This window comes from Mus pahari, chromosome 15 (assembly GCF_900095145.1).
Source record: "Mus pahari chromosome 15, PAHARI_EIJ_v1.1, whole genome shotgun sequence".
NCBI classification, from domain to species: domain Eukaryota; kingdom Metazoa; phylum Chordata; class Mammalia; order Rodentia; family Muridae; genus Mus; species Mus pahari.
This window is the reverse complement of record NC_034604.1, coordinates 50430593-50450341: the sequence shown is the minus strand read 5'-3', so window position 1 is coordinate 50450341 and position 19749 is coordinate 50430593. Positions and strand designations below refer to the sequence as shown.

The window sequence follows — 19749 nt, the reverse complement described above, 5'->3', positions numbered from 1 at the left end:
GAACTCAGAAATCCACCTGCCTCTGCCTCCTGAGTGCTGGGATTAAAGGCGTGCGCCACCACGCCCGGCCAAATTTCTTTTTTAATCAGAAGATTTAACTTAAGGTAACAGTGTTAATCATTTTGAAAAATGAGAGAGTCGATGTATTAGTCATGAAAAATTATTTATGTATTTTGTATTTGTTGCAAATCTACTTTAAAAAGAAGAAGAAGGCTGGGCAGTGAAGAAGAAGAAGCCAGTGTCGGCTGTGTCATTAGCACAGGTTTCCTTCCATCTTCCAGGAAATTTAAATGACAAATAATATAAGCAAGATTTCCCATGGACAAGTATAAATTTGCTGAGTCATATCATAACTCTATGATATAACTTCAACTTTCTGAAGAACTGGCCAACTTGCTTTGTTTAAAGACGTTGTACGGTTTTACATTCTCAACAACAATGTAGAGGACCCCAATTTCTCTACACACCTGACCCCACTTGTTAGTGCCTGTCCTTTCATGTACAGCCATGTCAGTAGGCATGAGCTTATACCATTGTGGTTTTAGGTTTTATGTCTTAATGACAAGTGATTTTTAGTATAATATTCTACTTTATTGTCTACTTATATGCTTTGTTTGGTGAAAAAAAATCTGTTCAAATCTTTTGCTCACTTTTAAAAAAGACTTATTTTTATTATGTGTGTGTGTGTGCGTGCATGCGCGCACGCACGTGCCACATATGTGTGCATACCTGTGGAGGCCAGAGAGGGTATAAAATTCCCAGGCACTGGAGTTATAGGCAGTTGTCAGTCACCCAGCCTGGGTGCTAGGAACAGAACTTGGGTCTTCTAGAAAAACAGCGGGGCTAAGCCATCTCTCTGGCCCCTCCCTTTGCTGCTCCCCCTCCCCCCACAACCCTTGAGACAGGGTTTCTCTGTGTAGCCCTGGCTGTCCTGGAACTTGCTCCGGTGGACCAGGCTGGCCTTGAACTTACAGATCTGCCTGGCTCTGCCTCCCGAGTGCTGGGATCGAAGGTGTGCACCGCTATGTCCGACTCACTTTGCTTATTTGTAAGTGCTATCTTTTCACTGCTGAATAGTAAGAATTCTTAATCCTAGACCATCAACATATTCATGCTTTGTAAATATTTTCTTCCCCTCTGTGTGTTTTCTCTCACTCTCCTGGTTTACGATTGCTTCACTAATACTTTTGATTCCATACACCAGACTTTAATTGGTCCCTTACTTTAGGAGGGCTGCATATTTTAGCCCAGTTCTGCCACTTTATGAAAGAAGGCATTAAAGATGGTTTAGAGCCTAACTCTTCTCTTAGTGTTTGCATGCCTCTCCCCAGCTTCCTATCTGGACAGTAGCTTCCATTCCATAGTTACTGTGATGCTTGGATTAGCTCTTGGGTGAGGGACGAGAGGAAGACGACTCATAGGAGACTGCTCAGAAATGGTAAGTTGCTGTCATTTTTATTAAGAGACAGAGGAACTTGATCTAATGATCCAAGAAGGTAGGTTGTCACGCTGTCTCTCGGTGCTTTCTGATTGGCTGCTGAAACTCCATGGTTATTTGCCAGCACACTTGATAGGCACATAGTAATCGTGATTTTATTTCCTTTGATCTCAATGATTAACAAGTCTTTGGGGGTCTAAAAAATCATAGGTTAAAAATAAACTGTCACATTTGCAGAAATGGACATCTTTATCCTGATGTGCTCTTACTCTCATTAATTAGTGGCTATTTATGTAATTGCATGGAAAATAATAGCCAAAGCTTCCTCTTTATCAATTAGATATGGGACTGTAAGAAAGATCACTTGATAATGCAGTTAAATATTTACCTTGCTGTGCAGCATTATTTCAGAGCTTTCATATAGATGAAGAAACAGGAACAGAAGCAGGCGAGGGTTATTGTTGCTGTTTTTATCATTATATTTAAAATTCTATTATTATTCTATTTTATGTGCGTGGGTGTTTTTCTTGCATGGATGTCTGTGTACCATGTGCATGCAGTACCCACAGAGGCCAGAAGAGGACATTGGGTTGCCTATGACTGGAGTTATAAATGATTGTGGGCCACCATGTGGATTCTAGGGAATTGAGTCTGAACCCACTGGAATATTAGCCAGTGCTCTTAGCTGCTGAGCCAATACTCAAGCTTTGTTTTATTGTTATAAACCAAGATCTGGTGAAAGTTCAAAGTCAAATGATCTTAGTTCAGCCCACTCCTAGAGGCAGGTGCTCTAGTAAAGAGGAGGTTCCATGCAACAGAGATGTGCTGTGTGTGTGTGTGTGTGTGTGTGTGTGTGTGTGTGTGTGTCTGTCTGTCTGTCTGTCTGTCTGTCTGAATGTCTCTGTCTCTAACTCTCTGTCTCTGTCTCTTTCTCTCTCTGTATTAGACTTTTCTGAAATCTTGTTGAAACAACTCAACATAAAATTTTATATCATTAAAAAGTCTGAAGACCCAAATTCCACCTCTAGGAATGTGGTGAAAGGAGAGAACAGGATCCTACAAGTTGTCTTCTGGCCCCTACGTGCATGCTACACACCAGTGCATGCGCCTTTCCCACAAAATAAAATAAAGTAAAATAAAAACAACTCCGACCACTTCTTGGCCTTGGGATAAGATCACTTATCAAAATCAAAACTCTTGAGCTGAAGAGATGCTTCAGCCATTAGAGGTCAGGCTCACAAACCTAGAGACAAAACAGTAAAATTCTTAATCAATCATTAACACGCAAATATATTTCTCAGTTTTGAACAGTTTTCAGTTAAAGATGGGAACCATAATAAAATTATATTTGTCGGTGCTGGAGCTGTTTAAACATCTTTTGGGAAACAATCTCAATCTCTGCTGGGAGATAGATACTAAGTGAAGCCACAGAGGGGTGTGTGTGTGTGTGTGTGTGTGTGTGTGTGTCTTTGTTTGTTTAGTTTTTCCTTAACTTTTAATCCCCAAATCCATCTAGGGACTCCATTAAGGAAAGAAAAGGAAGCAATCAGGTGCGTGGGGGAATTTTACAAAGACGAATGCCATAGTCCCTTTTGTCAAAATGGGCAACAATTTCACAGATGATGGAGAAACAACACGAGAAGGAGGTAAACACGTTCAATCGTAACCCAGCCTGATGAAGCAACGTGTCAACTGACAACCTGTTGACATTTGTCCACTCTGCAGGTTTGTTTGGGAGACCTGCCATCTGAGGGCCTTAAAGAATGGGGCAGACTACATTCTAATGCCATGGGCAACGTTCCTTCCATTTCAGCATGCATCAACACAGGGATGAAACGAAGAAAGCAATGATCCAAGGAAAGTGGTTTGAATTCCAGAAAAACATGTGAGTAAATAAATGTCATAAGCACACAGTAAATATTAACAGGGCAGCCCTTTCCCAGAAGTTCCTCAGAATAGACGGATTGAAACACAATTGCCTGGCACGTACTGTAGATTGTATCTGGGAAAGCATGAACGAAAACCAGAAGGCCATGTCCAGAGCCAGGGCACACTGAGGTCAGATAACAGCATAGCCTTTTGCCAGACTGGGTTCTATAGCCATGTTCCGACATCCAAAAAGAGTAAATATGTCTTATAGATGGAATGTAAATGTTTGTCGCAGGAGGTGCGAAAATCATGCCCAAGAACCATCCAGGGAACAAACTGCTGAGGTAAAAGTCCCTCTGCCTTTTCCCCTAGAGCCTCTCTCAGTTCCCCCACAGTCTTGTTCACAAATCATTTTTATGACTGTGTTCTGATACCACCCCCCCACACTCCCCTTTTAAAGCAAGAACAGCCAGCACAAGAGATAAAGTATTGTCAGTATTCTCAGGCATTCATTCTTGTATGGAGCCATCGACATCCTAAGCATGAAGATACACACAGGAAGTGCAAACTCAGATGCAAGAGCACACTGCGTGTGACACTTTGCTGTCAGGGGTGAGGATACAGGCCTTGTAAGGCCTCAGCAGCTCCTTCTGCTAGTCCTTGTCCTGAGATTCCAGGCAACTGCTTAGAAAATGTCTAAAAATGTTATCCTGAGATCTAGTGGTCTAGTTCTTTCTACCCTATGGAATGGGGTAATGGCCATACATAGGGCTGAGCATCCTGAAAATGCTAGGGAGCTCGAGTAATAGGCAGCTCCCCTTGGGACAACTCAGAAAATTAAATAGGACAATAGCAAGGGAACCTTGGGAAGTAAACCCTCTGCTTTTTAGTTTTTTAAAAAGGTGTTTCTTTTTTTTTAAAAAAGATTTATTTGTTTATTTTATGTATATGAGTATACTGTAACTGTACAGATGATTGGGAGCCATCATGTGGTTGCTGGGAATTGAACTCAGGACCTCTGCTCGCTCTGGCCCCGTTCTTTCCAGCCCAAAGATTTATTTATTATATGTAAGTACACTGTAGCTGTCTTCAGACACACCAGAAAAGGGTGTCAGATCTCACTATGGATGGTTGTGAGCCACCATGTGGTTGCTGGGATTTGAACTCAGGACCTTCGGAAGAGCAGTCAGTGCTCTTAATCGCTGAGACATCTCTCCAGCCCTTAAAGGTGTTTCTTAAGGGTGAGCATCAGCCAGAGGTTTAAATAGTGCTACTCAGGGAGGTGAGGTAGCTCTCTATGAGTATCATGGGGAGGGTGATTCATAACCCTTTTGGCCCCAAAGCAAACCAAAGCACAGAGTCACTTTGATGAGACTAGGACCCAGCAGTCCTGCGGAAAAGTCTGTCCTGTTAGCGGCTGCCCTGGGCTACTTGCCAGCTCAGATGGGGATTTCAGGGGCGAAGCATTTAGAGGTTCAGAAGCTTTAGCATTTCAAACTCCCGAGGGACAGCCATGTAAAGCAGAGGTGGGGTCCTTGTCTCGCATGGGCCAGGCTCTGCCTTTCATCCTCAGCACCAATAAAACAAAGCCAACCACAACACCAGCCACCATAACACCTCCAGAACTGGAAGGCTAGTGGTTTTGGTTGCATACACTGAACATGGCTCTGGGTTTGAACCACCAGGAAATCACTCACAAACGGTGGCAAGCAATCCTGTGAGTGACACTTCAAAAGCTTCGTTTTGGCTTTAAGCACGTCGTGGAGGTAGGGTTTATGATTTACTTTAAAGTAAAATTCCACATCAAGGAAACATGGGGGTGGGCAGGAGAGATGAAGAGCAGGAGATATGGGGGACAGAAGACATGGGGGGAACAGGAAATATGGGGCGATAAGAGACAGGGAGCCGAACAAGAGACATGGGGTAGAAGACACGGAGGAGAACAGGAGACATGGAGGGCAGAAGACAGGAGGAACAGAAAACATGCTCTGGGATGAGATTTATGTTAATAGTGTGATTTTCAAAGTGAACACATGACTTCTGCCTGGTGTGTGTCTTGGCCACAGAAACTGGAGGTTCTGGAAGCAGGAGGTGGGTCCTTAGTTAGCCATCTACTTAAATAAGAGCTACTTTCAACAGGCTTTCTTCTATGTGTGGTGTGTGCTAGAGGGGAAAGTGTGTAATCTTAACCACCTCTCACCTAACCAGGAACTCTAGGGGGAAAATATCCCTTTGTTTCTGTGTGAATTTCCAGTCTCTCACTACCTTATAATCACAACATCCAGCATTAGAATACTTGTTATATAATACACAGACACAGACAGACAGACAGACTCACAAACACACACAGACACACACACACACACACACATACACACACACACACACACACACACGATATTTCATGCTTACTAGTGTGCCTATTTCTGGGACTCTAAACAGACAAAGGACAAGGGTAGTGGCCATGCCTTCAATCCCAGCACTCATGAGACAGAGGCAGGTGGGTCTCTGTAATTCAAGGACAGCCAGGGATACCTAGTGTGACCCTGTCTCAAAATAACAATGACAAAAACCACAACCACCACAACACAACACAACAAAACAAAACAAAACAAAAACCTCCACAGTCCTTATTATCCCCATCTCACAGTTGAAGAAAGTGAGATACACAGAAAATTAGTTCCTAAGTTACAAAACCAGTTGTACACCAGGCAGCGCTCCTCACACAAATGCCCACCCCGCCAAGAGATGCTACGAAGCTTTCGTGACTGCTTAGAGACATGACCCGCCACACTTCCCATCTCACACTTCCCCAAAGGTCGCAGAGCACCTGTCACTTCTCTACTCATTCGAGGGTCCCTGACAGGCTTCAGTATTGTGTCTTCTGCTTCATGATTCTGTTAAAGACATATGTGTTCCACAGAAACCATTCTTTCAAAGTAATGTGTGTGTGTGTTGTGGGTATGTGTGCATTTTCATGTGTGTGCATTTTGTGACTGTGCATGTTGGGGTCAGAGGTCAGTCTCCAATGTCACGTTCTTCAGAAGTTGTCCACCTTGGTTTTTGAGAGAGGGTCTCTCACTGGGACCTGGGGCTAACCAATTTAGAGAGGCTTGCTGGCTGACTAAGTCTACAGATCCTTTTGCCATGGTCTCTCCAGCAATGAGAGACTACAACTCATACCTTTATCATCACCATCACCATCACCATCACCATCATCATTACCATCACCATCACCAGAAGACCAGGAATCAAACTCAAGCCCTTGTGTTAGAGTGGCAGGAATTTTTGAAATGTTGACTACTTTCCTGGGTTATGGTATATGGTATTGTCAGTGATAATTTCTGTCTACAGAGATGGATTGACCGATTAGAACCGCAGTGATGTGCAGGGGTTGGAATGCTGCAGGCCCAGGACTAATTCCCTTATCACAGCTAGCTTTAGCACCCTGAACAGGGATTCTTTGGCCACCTCTGTGTGGGAACTAAAATCCTGTGACTAATAGATTGAAAACCTTTCGGAATTTATTACTTTAGCAGACAATGAGCTTCCACCAACCCCAAAGCTATGAACGCCATCAGCATCTGAAGCCAATAGAGAAACTCCCCCATCTCCCTGTAATGCCTCTCTGACGTTCCCACCGATGTATTTTAAACTTGCCTTGATTAATGACTTTCCTTGTTCTGTAAAAATTAAAACATCATGAAACTGCTTCCATATTGGAACATGGGATTTAGGTTAACCCAAGTCTGTGTTCCTGGGCCATGGTCAGTCAAAATGGCTCTCGAATAAACTTGTATTGCCTTTAAGAGAAGAGCTGAGATTTTGTTTGTTTGGGTTTGTGTGTGTGTGTGTGTGTGTGTGTGTGTGTGTGTGTGTAGGCAGGTATCGTGAGTAAATCTATCAGGAGAAGCTGAGGCACATCTGCCCATTTACTGGAAACTAGCAGAATTGTTCTCAGGAATCCCAGATTTCTCTTTAACACGGTTTGATGGCTGTTTCTGACTGTCTCTTCTGGGGCTTGAAAGGCTATCCTTGGTGAGATAAATAAATGGAACTAAATGATCGTTGAATTTTGACAATAGATTCGATCCCAAGTCAGGTGAAGTGCAGTGAAGTTGGCCAGGACAACTCCATCAGGGCATTCGCTCCCATAGCTAATTTTGTTTCTGTTGGCTCTATTTCTTTACATAGATAGCAACACAGAAGACTTGTCACTTTCCTCCCTTATCTAAGCCACGTAGGGAGTGACTGTAATCTAGGCCTTCTCAACCTCCCTAAAGATGGGACACCTTAATATAGTCTCTCAGGTTGTGGTGACCCCCAACCATAAAATTATTCTGTTGCTACTTTGTAATTGTAATTTTGCTACTGTTATGAACTGTAAGGTAAATATCTGTTTTCTAAAGATCTTAGGTGACCTCTGTAAAAAGGGTCATCGAAGGGGTCGAGATCCACGGGTTGCAAGCCACTGCTGTACACTGGTACACTGTAATCCAGCTGGGACACTGAAAAATGACCAAGCTTACGGAAGCATTGCCAGGTGTTAGCCACGGTGCACACACAAGAGACAGTCATTCGTGCTGGACTCTCGGCGAGCACTTGTTCATCCCATACATGCTTCTTGGCGACGATCCCCTACAGCCCCACAAAGCTGCTCCCCGCTCTGTCCTCCGCAGAGCTGCAGAGGAATCGACTCCTAGAACGTTCACTACAATTCTCCTCACCTGCTTTTGCTTTTGCTAAACACACATATTAAGTAAATATCAAATGAACAGAGGCACAATCACACAAATAAGTCTGAGTTTTTTTTAAAATCTGCTGACAGAGTAAGGGTTTTTAAGTTGAATTAATATGTGTGGGTTTAAACTTTAAAGAAGGGTCAGAAAGTAGAACATAAATGATTAAATTGTGCTTTTCTTTTGAAAATGAGTTTTCAATGATCTGCAAGTTTTAATAGAGTGAAAATTTCTCAAACCCTTTTCTAAATTTGGCTTTCTTATACTTTTTCATTTTTCTGCCAAAAAAAATTGAAAGCCTGATAATAGAAGTGACTTCCCAGCCAGCGTGACTTCCTCACGGCGGTTGATCTAGCTAAACCACATCTGTTCCTTAACTTAGCACTATAGAGCTTGTGGCCAGTGTCAGGGTCCACCCACACTGAAAGCACAGATAAGCCTGGTGCATACCGTCAGTTATAATCAGACATAGATGCAGCTTTCGAGGGTCTGGGGGTTATGCAACTTTAAGTTTTTCCTGTAAGAAATGTCATGACTAAAATTGAGGTATAAAAGTGGGTAATATATATATATATATATATATACACACACACACACATGTGTGTATGACATATTACATACCATATATCATATATTATATATCACATATTATATATTTATTATATATCATATATGGAATGAACAAAGAAATTAAATTATCAATTTGAAGAAGACAATACATATTATAACATCTCCAAATTTAGAAGAGTAGTCCTCATTCAGTACAAGGATTACTTAATTACCAGACAGAATCTATGAAATATCTATACAATTTGGGTCAATAGTAATTTTTTTTTTCAAATTTAAATCTGTTGTTGTAAATGCTGGTCAATGTGACACACAGATGTCAAGGATGTGTTTGTATTATTTGAGGTTTGTCCCTCCACACCCAAGTAGGAATTTTGACAAACTATTGTGTGCGGTTACCCTAAAAAAAAATAAAAGCAAGTCTAAGATTCGTTATTTAGTTATGTCATCTGAGTCTTGTTTTTATAGTCGCCCAGAGGTGACTAAGCGATGGTAAGACTGATGTCTGTCACTTGGGACTTACACATCTGATGTGTAGCCAAAGCCTCGCTTCTGGCTCTGTGCATTTCCAATCCTTGTTTCTCTTCCCCTACCCACGTGCTTCTGGTTTATGGCACCTGTAGGGAATGTTCATATTATGATATTACCAGTGGCTCTGATATTACCCCGTGCTATGAAGCAGGATATTACCCCGTGCCACGAAGCAGGATAAATTGGCTTAGTAAGTAGCGTGAATATTCCTGAAAGGCATTCCAACCCCAGATGGTCAGCAAGATCTAATGTGTACACAGAGATAAAGGCGAATTACAAAAATACATTCCACAAACTCCCAGTGAAATGAGTCTCCAAACAGCATTCCCTAGATCAGAAGATCAAAGACGCCCTTGGCTATTCAACCAGAGGGGAAAATTAGCGGAGAAGGAGAGCAATCAGAGCCACCATAGGAGTTAGAACTGTAGGAGTGTGTGTGTGAGCATCTTACTGCAAACTCCAGGGGCCCTGGAAGGTAAGTGGGGTAGAAGCTTAAGCTGTGCTAGCTTGATTAAAAAGCAAGCAAACAGACAGACAGACAACCATGCCCCCGTGCAATACGTTCTGAAAACTGGGCCCCAGGAATGTCCCCCAAAGGTTGGACAAGGCCTTTTCAGAAGGTTCATCTTGAACAAGGAAGAAAGTCTATGAGGCAGTCAAGGGAGAGAGAGAGATGTGCTGCACGTTCGAAACTCTGTGGCAGAGTGCTGTTACTGAGAACCCATTCTATGTTTTGGGTAAGTGACTGCGGAGGGCTGTGTGTTGATGTTGGGTAAGAGATTCTCTCTCTCTCTCTCCTGGCAGTGTTAGCTGCTGAATATGTCTATCTTCTTCCACCTCGAGAACTCTGACTCTCCTTAGGAAGAGACCTCCTCATTCCCACCTCCAGAGTCGCACCCCCCTACACCCTCATGTTCTGCAAGTTCGCTTTGTTCTGAGTTTCCTCAGCCCTCCTTTCTGAGGTTCGTCTGCAGTTCTGCTGCTCTGACCCTCTTCATAGAAATACCCCACACCCAGGAAATCAATGACTACTACCCTACCAGTCTTGCTTTCTTTGACTGCTACCAAGTCTTCCTCCTTCCTGGGGGAGGGAACAGCGATGTTCACAGTCTCCAAACTCAGCTCCCCCGTAGAGTATGAATCTCCCTCCTGTAGCAGTGACTCCAGTGGACAGGAGTGAAAATGCACTGTGACACAAAGTCTATTCGGTTCCTGCTCTTCAGGTGCTGTGGAGTGCCTGTCCTTTGTGCCTGGCTGAGCAAGAAGGAAGCTCTGGGAGAAGGGAGAGCTAGAATGAGGAAGGCAACCGCTCCCTCTCCCACCCACTGGTAGCAGCTGCTAGAGTGGATGAGTGGAAGGAAATTGCTTAGGTCACCAAGCATGAGTGTGACTGTAGGGCCGCCCTGCACTCTGACATCATTGTTGGCTATCTGGAACAGTCCCCAAACCAGAGCTCAGGGACAGTTGTCAGGCATGGCTGGTCCTCTTTCCTGCATTCCAGCACAGCTCTGCCTCATTCTTGACCTGATGTGTGTGTCCCTAAAGCCTATAGTGGGCCTTACACTTAAGGGCCACTGCCAGTCCACACAATGAGTGTTCCAAAACAACTTGATCCAATAAAAATTCTTGATTTTTCTATTTGCTGGAAGACAAAGTTAACTAATTAACATATACTCATTAAGTCTAATTAATTTAATAGATGATTAAAACCTGAATTCAAAAGGAAAATAACATGATTGATCCTAGGTAGGGTGAAGGAGAAAGTTTATTATAGATATGTGGGAGAGCATAGCCGGGGGAGGGGACATCTGGGAGGGTCCCCAGATGGATGTGACCAGACTGAACTGTGCCTGTGAGGTGAGGGGGAGGGAAGGAACAGAGGGGAACCAGGTGCAGCAGCCAGGAGGCCCTAAGAGGGTGGGTAACCAAAATGGTTGGAGTATATAGGAAAGAGCAGTCCAGCACCCTGAGCTTGAGGGTTCAGTGTAGGGAGCAGGGTATGCCAGCCAGGAGGGCCCTGTAACAAGCAGGGGCTGAGGGAAGCAGGGGGGAACTGGAGGCCAGGTCCTGCTTCGATATGTTAAATAGGCACCTCAGCCATTTGTCCCAGGCTTGAAATCTAACAAATAATTCTTAATTAGGATTTAATTATTAAGATGAATCAATTTAACTATCAATTTACCAAAACTTTTCCCAATTAAATGTACATTAAGTTGTAGCAATTTGTGTTTCTTATGAGGTTGCCTCGTGTCCTACTTACTTTAGCAAATGATGATTTTTTTTGTGTGTGTGGGTTTTGATTGAATGTAGTGGTGCGATACAATTACACATATCAAAGATTTTTAAATGAGGGCATTTTAATGGAAGCTAAGGAAGTGCTTGGTAGCTTCTATAGTTCCTTAGAAAACCTGAATTAGAAGGGGATTTTTTTTTTTTTTTTTAGCCTGCAAAAGATTGATAAATACTGAGATGTTAAAGAATCTCCTTTAAAATCCGAGACAAGAATGTCTGAAATGCCTGCCTACATGCAGCATTCTAATCGTGTTTCTTGCTTGTGTAATAAATTTAAAAAATTAATAAAAGTAAAGATAAGAAGGGTAGAATGGGGAGATGGTTCAGTGTATTAGAACATTTGAAAACCTGAGTTTGAATCTGAGCACTCAAGTAAAAAGCCAGGCATAGTCTGGGCAATGGTGGCACACACCTTTAATTCCAGCACTTGGCAGGTGGATCATCGAGTTCATCAGAGGCAGGCGAATCTATGAGTTCAAAACCTGCCTGGTCTACAAAGTGAGTTCCAGGACAGCTAGAGCTACGCGGAGAAACTCTGTCTTGACAAACCAAACCAAACCAAACCAAACCAAACCAAACCAAACCAAACCAAACCAAACTGAACTGAACCCAAAATCTAGACATGGCCACTGTGGTAGTTTGAATATACTTGGCCCAAGGAGTGACACTATTTGGAGGTGTGGACTTGTTGGAGGAAGTGTGTCACTGTTGGTGTGGGCTTTAAGACCCTCATTCTAGCTTCCTGGACTCCAGTCTTCTCCTAGTGGCCTTCAGATGAAGATGCAGAACTCTCAGCTCCCCCTGCCCCGTGCCTGCCTGGATGCTGCCTTTCTCCTGCTTTCATAATAATGAACTGAACCTCTGAACCTGTGAGCCAGCAACAATTAAATGTTGTCCTTATAAGAGTTGCCTTGGTCATGGTGTCTGTTCATAGCAGTAAAACCCTAAGACAGCCATACATGCCTATAACCTCAGTACTATGTGGGCAAAGACAGGAGGATTGCTAGGCCTTCCCGGATGTCAGTTTCATTCCTGGTTCAGTGAAAGCCCTGTCTCAAGGAAGTAGAGAGGATAAGGACAGAGCTAAGCATCCAAGATTTTCCTTAGACCCCTACCAAATGCATACCTGAACACATGTATATTACACCATACCCCTCTAAACATACACAGTAATATTCCTAATGATTTTATTATCTACAAAATAAACAGTTTAAAGCCTATAAATTATCAAAACCAATAAAAGGATGTTGAATAAAAGATCAATTTAGAGATGTGCCCAAATACATGTGAACACAATTGCATCCATACACATACACATCACACACACACACATGCACATGCAAAACCCCTCATTCAATTTAGAAACCTAAATACATTTCTATACAACATTAACAAAATAATTGCAAGAAAATGTCTTTACAATAGCAACACAGAATCCAAGTACCTAGAAATGAGTACAGTAAATGATCTATAAGATCTTTGTGTAGGATGTTCTAACATCTTGTTGAAGGTCATTACAGATGATCTAAGTAAATGGAGAGATACAGCATGGCTATAAATATGGACATATATGCTTTAAGGATGTCAAATTTCCTTAAAGTGGTTCAATGTCATTTCAATTAAAAATAAAAGTCAATGCTAAGACTTACTAGAATAGCTATGCCCTTCTATTAGGTAAGGAGTTCTCTTTTACCAGATTTTATTTACTATAATGTGATAAAAATTAGTAGGATGTATGCCAGCCTGACTTTTCAAATTAAGCACAAGAAGGAAGGCTAATCAAGAAATAATGTAGAACAATTCAGTATCTAAATAAAATACTCTTTTTTTTTTTTTTCCAAGACAGGGTTTCTCTGAGAAGCCCTGGCTGTCCTGGAACTATTTGTAGACCAGGCTGGTCTCAAACACACAGACATCCTCCTTACTCTGCCTCCCAAGTGCTAGGATTAACGTTGTGCACTTCCACCTGGCCTAAATAAAAATTATAATTCTCATGCCGGGCGTGGTGGCGCATGCCTTTAATCCCAGCACTCGGGAGGCAGAGGCAGGCAGATTTCTGAGTTCAAGGCCAGCTTGGTCTACAAAGTGAGTTCCAGGACAGCCAGGGCTATACAGAGAAACCCTGTCTCGAAAAAAAAAAAATTCTAATTCTCTTGATTAACACCAAGAAACAAAGATATTCCAATTGTAAGAAGAACCCTACATTAAAAAGAAACATTAAACAAACAAATGAGCATTCTTGTAATATCTTCTCTACAGAAAACCACAACCAATCACCATATGGTTGTAGAGTTCAGTTCTAATGGATACATCTACAACATATTCCCTTCCCTAAGGGCACAGGCAGCATTTGGAAAAGGAGGCTGAAAGACAGAAAAATCCCAGAGGATCAGGGGATTTGCTGTAAGAATGTGTTTCCCAGTCAAGTCTGAAGCTACATCCATAAAGTCTCACCAGCAAGACTGTGCAAACATAAGCTGAACAAGGGTGATATCAATAGACATGCTAAAATGGATGGGAGAGAGACCATGGGGCCGCAGCCCTATCCAAAGACAACTGCAGGCAACTAAGGAATGCTGAGAATGGGAGGAAGAGCCCTCCCCAGTGACTATTAGTCATGAAATACCAAATATCCCTGAGAACACACATACAAGTAACATTATACAGGTTGAGGTTATACATATATTTGCATATATATGGATATAATAGCAATTAATGAAAAGGAGGCTATAAACTTCAAAGAGAGCAAAGAGGGGTATGTGGGAGGGTATTGGGGGAGGAAAGGGGAGGAAGAAGGATGTAATTATAATCTCAAAGAATAAAAGATGTAATGGGAAAATAAAGTCTTGGACATAGTGTGAAAAGGCAAATTTGAACGAAAGAAACAAGTGTTACAACACCTGCAACTGACAAAAAATTTACTATGCAAAGTATTTAAAAACTGTCAAGAAGAAAAGAAAAAGAGAGTGGACCTCATTACCCCTAAAAAAGTGGATGTTAAACATGACTGGCAGCCATGCCGAAATGATGCTCCTTTATTATTATTATTATTATTATTAATGAGAAATGCACATTAAGACTGCACTAGGATTCCATATCCTACCTTCTAAATTTGGGAAACTGTAAAATGAAGAAAATTCAAATGCCGTGGAGCACCACACTCGTGCTAGTGTGAACAACACAGTACGCTGGAGAATGATTGACACCAATGGGCAAAGTTGTTAATAGTGTTCACGACCTGTGATGAGCATTAGCTTCTCCTAGGTGTGTATCCCTGTGGTACTAAAGCCTGGTGCACCAGGAGACACGATTCTGATGATTCTTTCCTTGTATGACGACACTAGAGATAATGTATTGGGATGAAATCACTTCATACTCTCCTCCCCTGGTCCTCGGGGCATCTGCTCATACTTGGAATAGAATGCTAACCTTCAAACTTTTGTCTTTTCTGCCATGTACCTCTCTTCCTAGCTTCTGTCTTACTTAGGGGTATTATTGCTGTGATGAAACATCATGACCAAAAGCAACTTGAGAAGGACATGGTTTATTTTATGCACATTTCTGTATAACAGTTCATCATCAAAAGCAGTTAGGGTGGGAAGCCAATCAGGTCAAAAACCTGGTGGCAGGAGCTGATGCAGAGGACATGGAGAGGTGCTGCTTACTGGCTTATTCCACATGGCTTGTTCAGTCTGCTTTCTTATAGAATCTAGGACCATGGCTCCAGGGATAGCACCATCCACAATGGGCTGGGTCCTCCCACAGCAATTATTAATTAAAAAAATGCTCTAAGGCTTGCCCACAACCTGATCTTATGGAGACATAACTGAGGCTCCTTCCTCTCAGGTGACTCTAGCCTGTGCTAAGTTGATATAAAACTGGACAGCACAATCTCCCTTATCCCTGGTGTGTGCCTCTTTCCACGCTGTTCGTGACTGGCTCTTTCCATTAGGGTTAGTATCACTTCCTTGGGGGAGCCTTTTTGCCACTTCACTTACATTAGTTCCCCTAATTTATTTTTCCTCTTAGCTTTGACTTGTTTTCCATTAAAAACACTGATTTTAAATTATGCATTTATGTATGTATGCATACACCTATATGTTTCTTTGTTTATTTTGTTTTCTTTTTTTGCAGGCCTCCAACATTAAACATCATCTCCACCATGAAGACAAGGAGTACCCTTCTCTTGCTCATGATGGTATCCCTTCCACATAGTCTGGCCTACAGTAGTTATTAAATAAAGTTAGGCTTAATTGCGTGTTTGAATAAAAATAGTGCATGGATTCTATCTGTTTCTATTTAAGGTAGTTGATCTGAGTGTAAGCTTTATCAGCTCTAGTTCATGGGAAGTGTAGATGTAACTTTTATTCACCTGATATAATTGTCTTGGAGGCTGACTGCTAAATAAGCTCACCCTTTCTAGATCCCTCTGAACTCTGGTTGGCTGGTTCACCTCAGCTGTTCTGGCTCAAACCCTTCTACAAGCTGACAGATTCGATCTGGTTTCTCTCAGCTTCTCACTGAATTGCTCTGCTTGCCTTCTATCTAACTCTGACAATTTGTTTTAATCTTTTGGCTCCCTCTTATTCTCTGGCTTCAACTGCCTCTGCTGACTGAGAGGCATGAACTCAGGAATGAACACAACTCCACTGCACTCACTGCACCACACTGCACTCACTGTACTCACTGCACCACACTGCACTCACTGTACCACACTGCACTCACTGCATTACACCCACTTCACTGTGCTCACTGCACTACATCCACTTCACTGTGCTCACTGCACTACACTGCACTCGCTGCACTGCATTCACTGTGCTGCATTCACTGCATTGCACTCACTGCACTGACTTCCATCTCACTGAACTGACAAACTGACTCCCCAATAAATCCTTGCACTTTTCCTGTGCTGTTCTTAAGTAGACTCTTTTCTGTCTGTTCTCATGACAGTTGGGCATAATCTATCTCTGACTCATTCTGTCAAATCTTTCTCTGATTTGTCACTTTGTCTGCCCCTCAATTAGATGCCATTTTCAAGCACGACTGCTTCCTTCTACAAACTAACCTTTAGGGATTAAAGATATGTACTAAGGGTGTGTCTCTATTCTAGCCAGATCATACTGTAATTCAGGGCATATCTGCTTTCTGACCAGATCAAATAGACCTAGAAGGTCTTTAGATGTGATCTCTTGCCAGTAAAGCTATGTTGCTGGATTAAAATTTCTCTATGGGAAGGATACCAAACAGCCACAGCCACAGAAATGTCTTATATATAGAATATAGAAGATGTGTTTATTTGTTTATTTATATCTGAAAAATTTAACCAATTTGTGACTAAACTGTTGTTCAAAGTACTTTCAGTAATTTTATACACAAAACACCAGACTCTTTCAATTAGATTAAAAGTTCTTCAAAGTCTACACTATTTGGAGGTATGTAGATGTATTTTAGGTTGTTTCCAATACACATTTAAAAGTAGCACTCATAAGCCAGGTGTGGTGGCGCACGCCTTTAATCCCAGCACTTGGGAGGCAGAGGCAAGCAGATTTCTGAGTTTGAGGCCAGCCTGGTCTACAAAGTGAGTTCCAGGACAGCCAGGGCTATACAGAGAAAGCCTGTCTCGAAAAACAAAACAAAACAAAATAAAAAGTAGCATCCATAAATACTAAGATGGAGAAGTGATGTTAAATACTGTGCAGGGGACATAGATCTATATCCTTTCAGAAAGATGGCAACATTTAGATTTGGGCACCCTTTTCTTTTTGTAAGAATTTTATTTTTATTTTAAAATCATGCATATATGGGGCAGGGCGGTTGTACACACAATGTCAGTGCCCATGAACACCAGAAGAAGGCATTAAATTCCCTGGACATGGAATTATAGGGAGTTGTGAAGCACTAGATGTAGATGCTGGGAACAGACCCCAGTCTTCTGCAAGATTAGTAAGTGAGGTTAACTGTTCAGCCACTTCCACATTTCTTTTTATCCTACTTTTTTTTTTAATTGAAAATTGTATTCATTATATTTACTTAAATCACAGCTATTAATATATTTTGTTTGCTAGTGCACCTCATTTTTCCACTTTATTTTTGCATGCCAAAGAAGGGCTTGGGTGGCTGTTTAACTGACAGGCTAAGGAGACAGCATTTGAAAGACCATTGAAACTCCACAAAACATGAATACATGCAGCAGGGGTTGGACATTTTATGTTCTAAAAAAAACTTTATTTAGTTTTATTTTCTGTGCATAAGTGTTTTGCCTGCGTGCTTATCTTTGTACCACATATATGCAGTGCCCAAGAAGGAGAAAAGGGTGTCAGATGCCCTGGCACTGGAGTGACAGACAGACAGACAGTTAGTTCTGAGCTGTCATGTAGGCTCTGGGAAGTGAACCCAGGTCCTCTGCAAGAGATGCTGGTGCACTCTTAAGCTAAAAACAGGAAAATGTATGAAACAACTACTGAAACTAGATTAACAAGGAGTTGCGTTTTCATTAGTAATATGTAATTACACCGTGTCAGAGCAGTGCATTGTAGCAGTGCACAGCTACAAAGGGACACATCCCGACTGTGGTCAAAGGTCCTGTAAGTCACTGTACAGTAAAGAGCTGAACCAGAGCACATAGTAATACTTTAGTATTTAATTAGAAAGGCAAAAAGAGGGCAATTGTCTGAATGTTTTAAGAACTACTACTTAAATAACATCTTAATAGTAAGCCAGGGAATTCTGACAGCATAGCAGGCTTCTGCTTTGATTGTCTAACTCTGCTCCCTGAAAACCTACACAAGTCAGGAACCAAGGAGATTCTCGGTATCCAGTTTTCTGATATGAAAAGAGTATGTAAGAAGAAAGAAAGATTGAGCTTAGTGGTGGCAATATATAAAAAAAATTTTTATTTTCTCAGTTCATATCCGTTCTCTTGCCACACCTTCCAAATGCACCCTGCAAGTTCTCTGGTCTATGAAGTCTTTTCCCACCCCCCCCAACCCCCCCATCCAGTGTTCCTCCAAGGAACTGATTTCCAAGATCTCCAAGGGCCACCTGACAGGTGGCTGGAGGTGACCTGGGGAGCGCCATGGAGGGCCGGGTTGTACCTACCTGAGGAACACGGAGCTCGGGCTGTCAGTGGAGCTGTGTGGGGCCTCAGCGCTGGTCTTCGAGTTGCTGGGGATCTCGAACTTGAACACATTGTCACTGGAGGAAAGCCGTTTCTTCACCATTATCGTCTTGGCCACCACCACTCCAAGGCACCAGCTCAAAAGCTCATTTTGAGAGCTCTCAAATCAAGTGAAAAGTGTTGTATTTCAGCTCAGTCACAGTGCCTGCTATGCAGGAAGTTCTTACCTGACTCTGATCTAGCCCAGGCAATTTTTTTTTTTTTTTAAGTTAGTTAATGAGTAACCTATCCGTATGACACAGCATGGTTCTTATCCCACTGACATTTGCTCTGAAAGAGAAACAGATGTGTTTGGGGAATTTGGCTCTCTCACTTTGGGAATATGAACATTGCTGAATCTGTGGACTTGGGCAGAAAACCCTACGGAAAAATAAACAGTTTAACCAAAACACAGACCGAGGAGCAGAGCGGGCTGCAGGTGGACATTAAAAACAGGATGACCTTGCTAACAGTCCGAGCCTGCTGGGCAGGGTGAGGAATGTAGATGTCTATCCGCCCGCCCACCCCCCACCCCCCCACACACACAGGAAATAATCCTCATCAGTATGCTTCAGATGCTTAAAGTTTCATGAGCCTTGGTCCTCCGGACCTGATGGCCATGAGGCAAAGCCAACTGAATCCAAACACTCTGGCTGTGTATTCTGCTGAGTTATAGCTGGCCACAACCTTTAACAAAGCCTCACCAGCAAAGATACTAAGAAGCAAGAGTTGGAGTCTCATCTGTTAACTTGATGACTGGGCAATTCATATGGTCCCTACCCTATTGGGTGTGGTGTCTGTCTCTCTGCCACACAGGCTTAGAAGATAATTAATTCCATGAAAGAGTACCCATGGTGATTTGTCATTAAGCCTGGGCTGATATACATTGTACCCAAACCCAGGAAGTCCAGAGAGGACAGTTCTTTATGTGATCGTATTCAACCACCGATGCTCATGTGTTGGAAAACACCAAACTCCTCCCCGTCGTGTTTCTACGACAAGAAGGGTTTGCTCCAGAGGAGTTTGGGTTGTTTTCTTGTGTTTTTTTGTCATTAGCCAGTGACAGCAAGAAAAGTACAGATTTGGAATGTAGAAGGCAGCATAGTTTCCTTGGAAATCAAACCTTCAGCCTTGGCCCCATCTGCAGATAACCAGCC

The 19749-nt window shown here is 42.3% G+C and overlaps 1 protein-coding gene across 1 annotated transcript in view; it reads right to left on the bottom strand.

Moving 5' to 3' along the window:
* Positions 1–18769, bottom strand: part of Gramd2b (GRAM domain containing 2B) — a 96680-nt gene extending 77911 nt beyond the window's left edge. Inside the window, exon 1 of the mRNA XM_021214602.2 lies at positions 18535–18769. Coding sequence (XP_021070261.1) covers positions 18535–18656 — 122 coding nt within the window. The 5' untranslated portion in view covers positions 18657–18769. The remainder of the gene's footprint in view (positions 1–18534) is intronic.
* Positions 18770–19749: the final 980 nt, after the last annotated feature.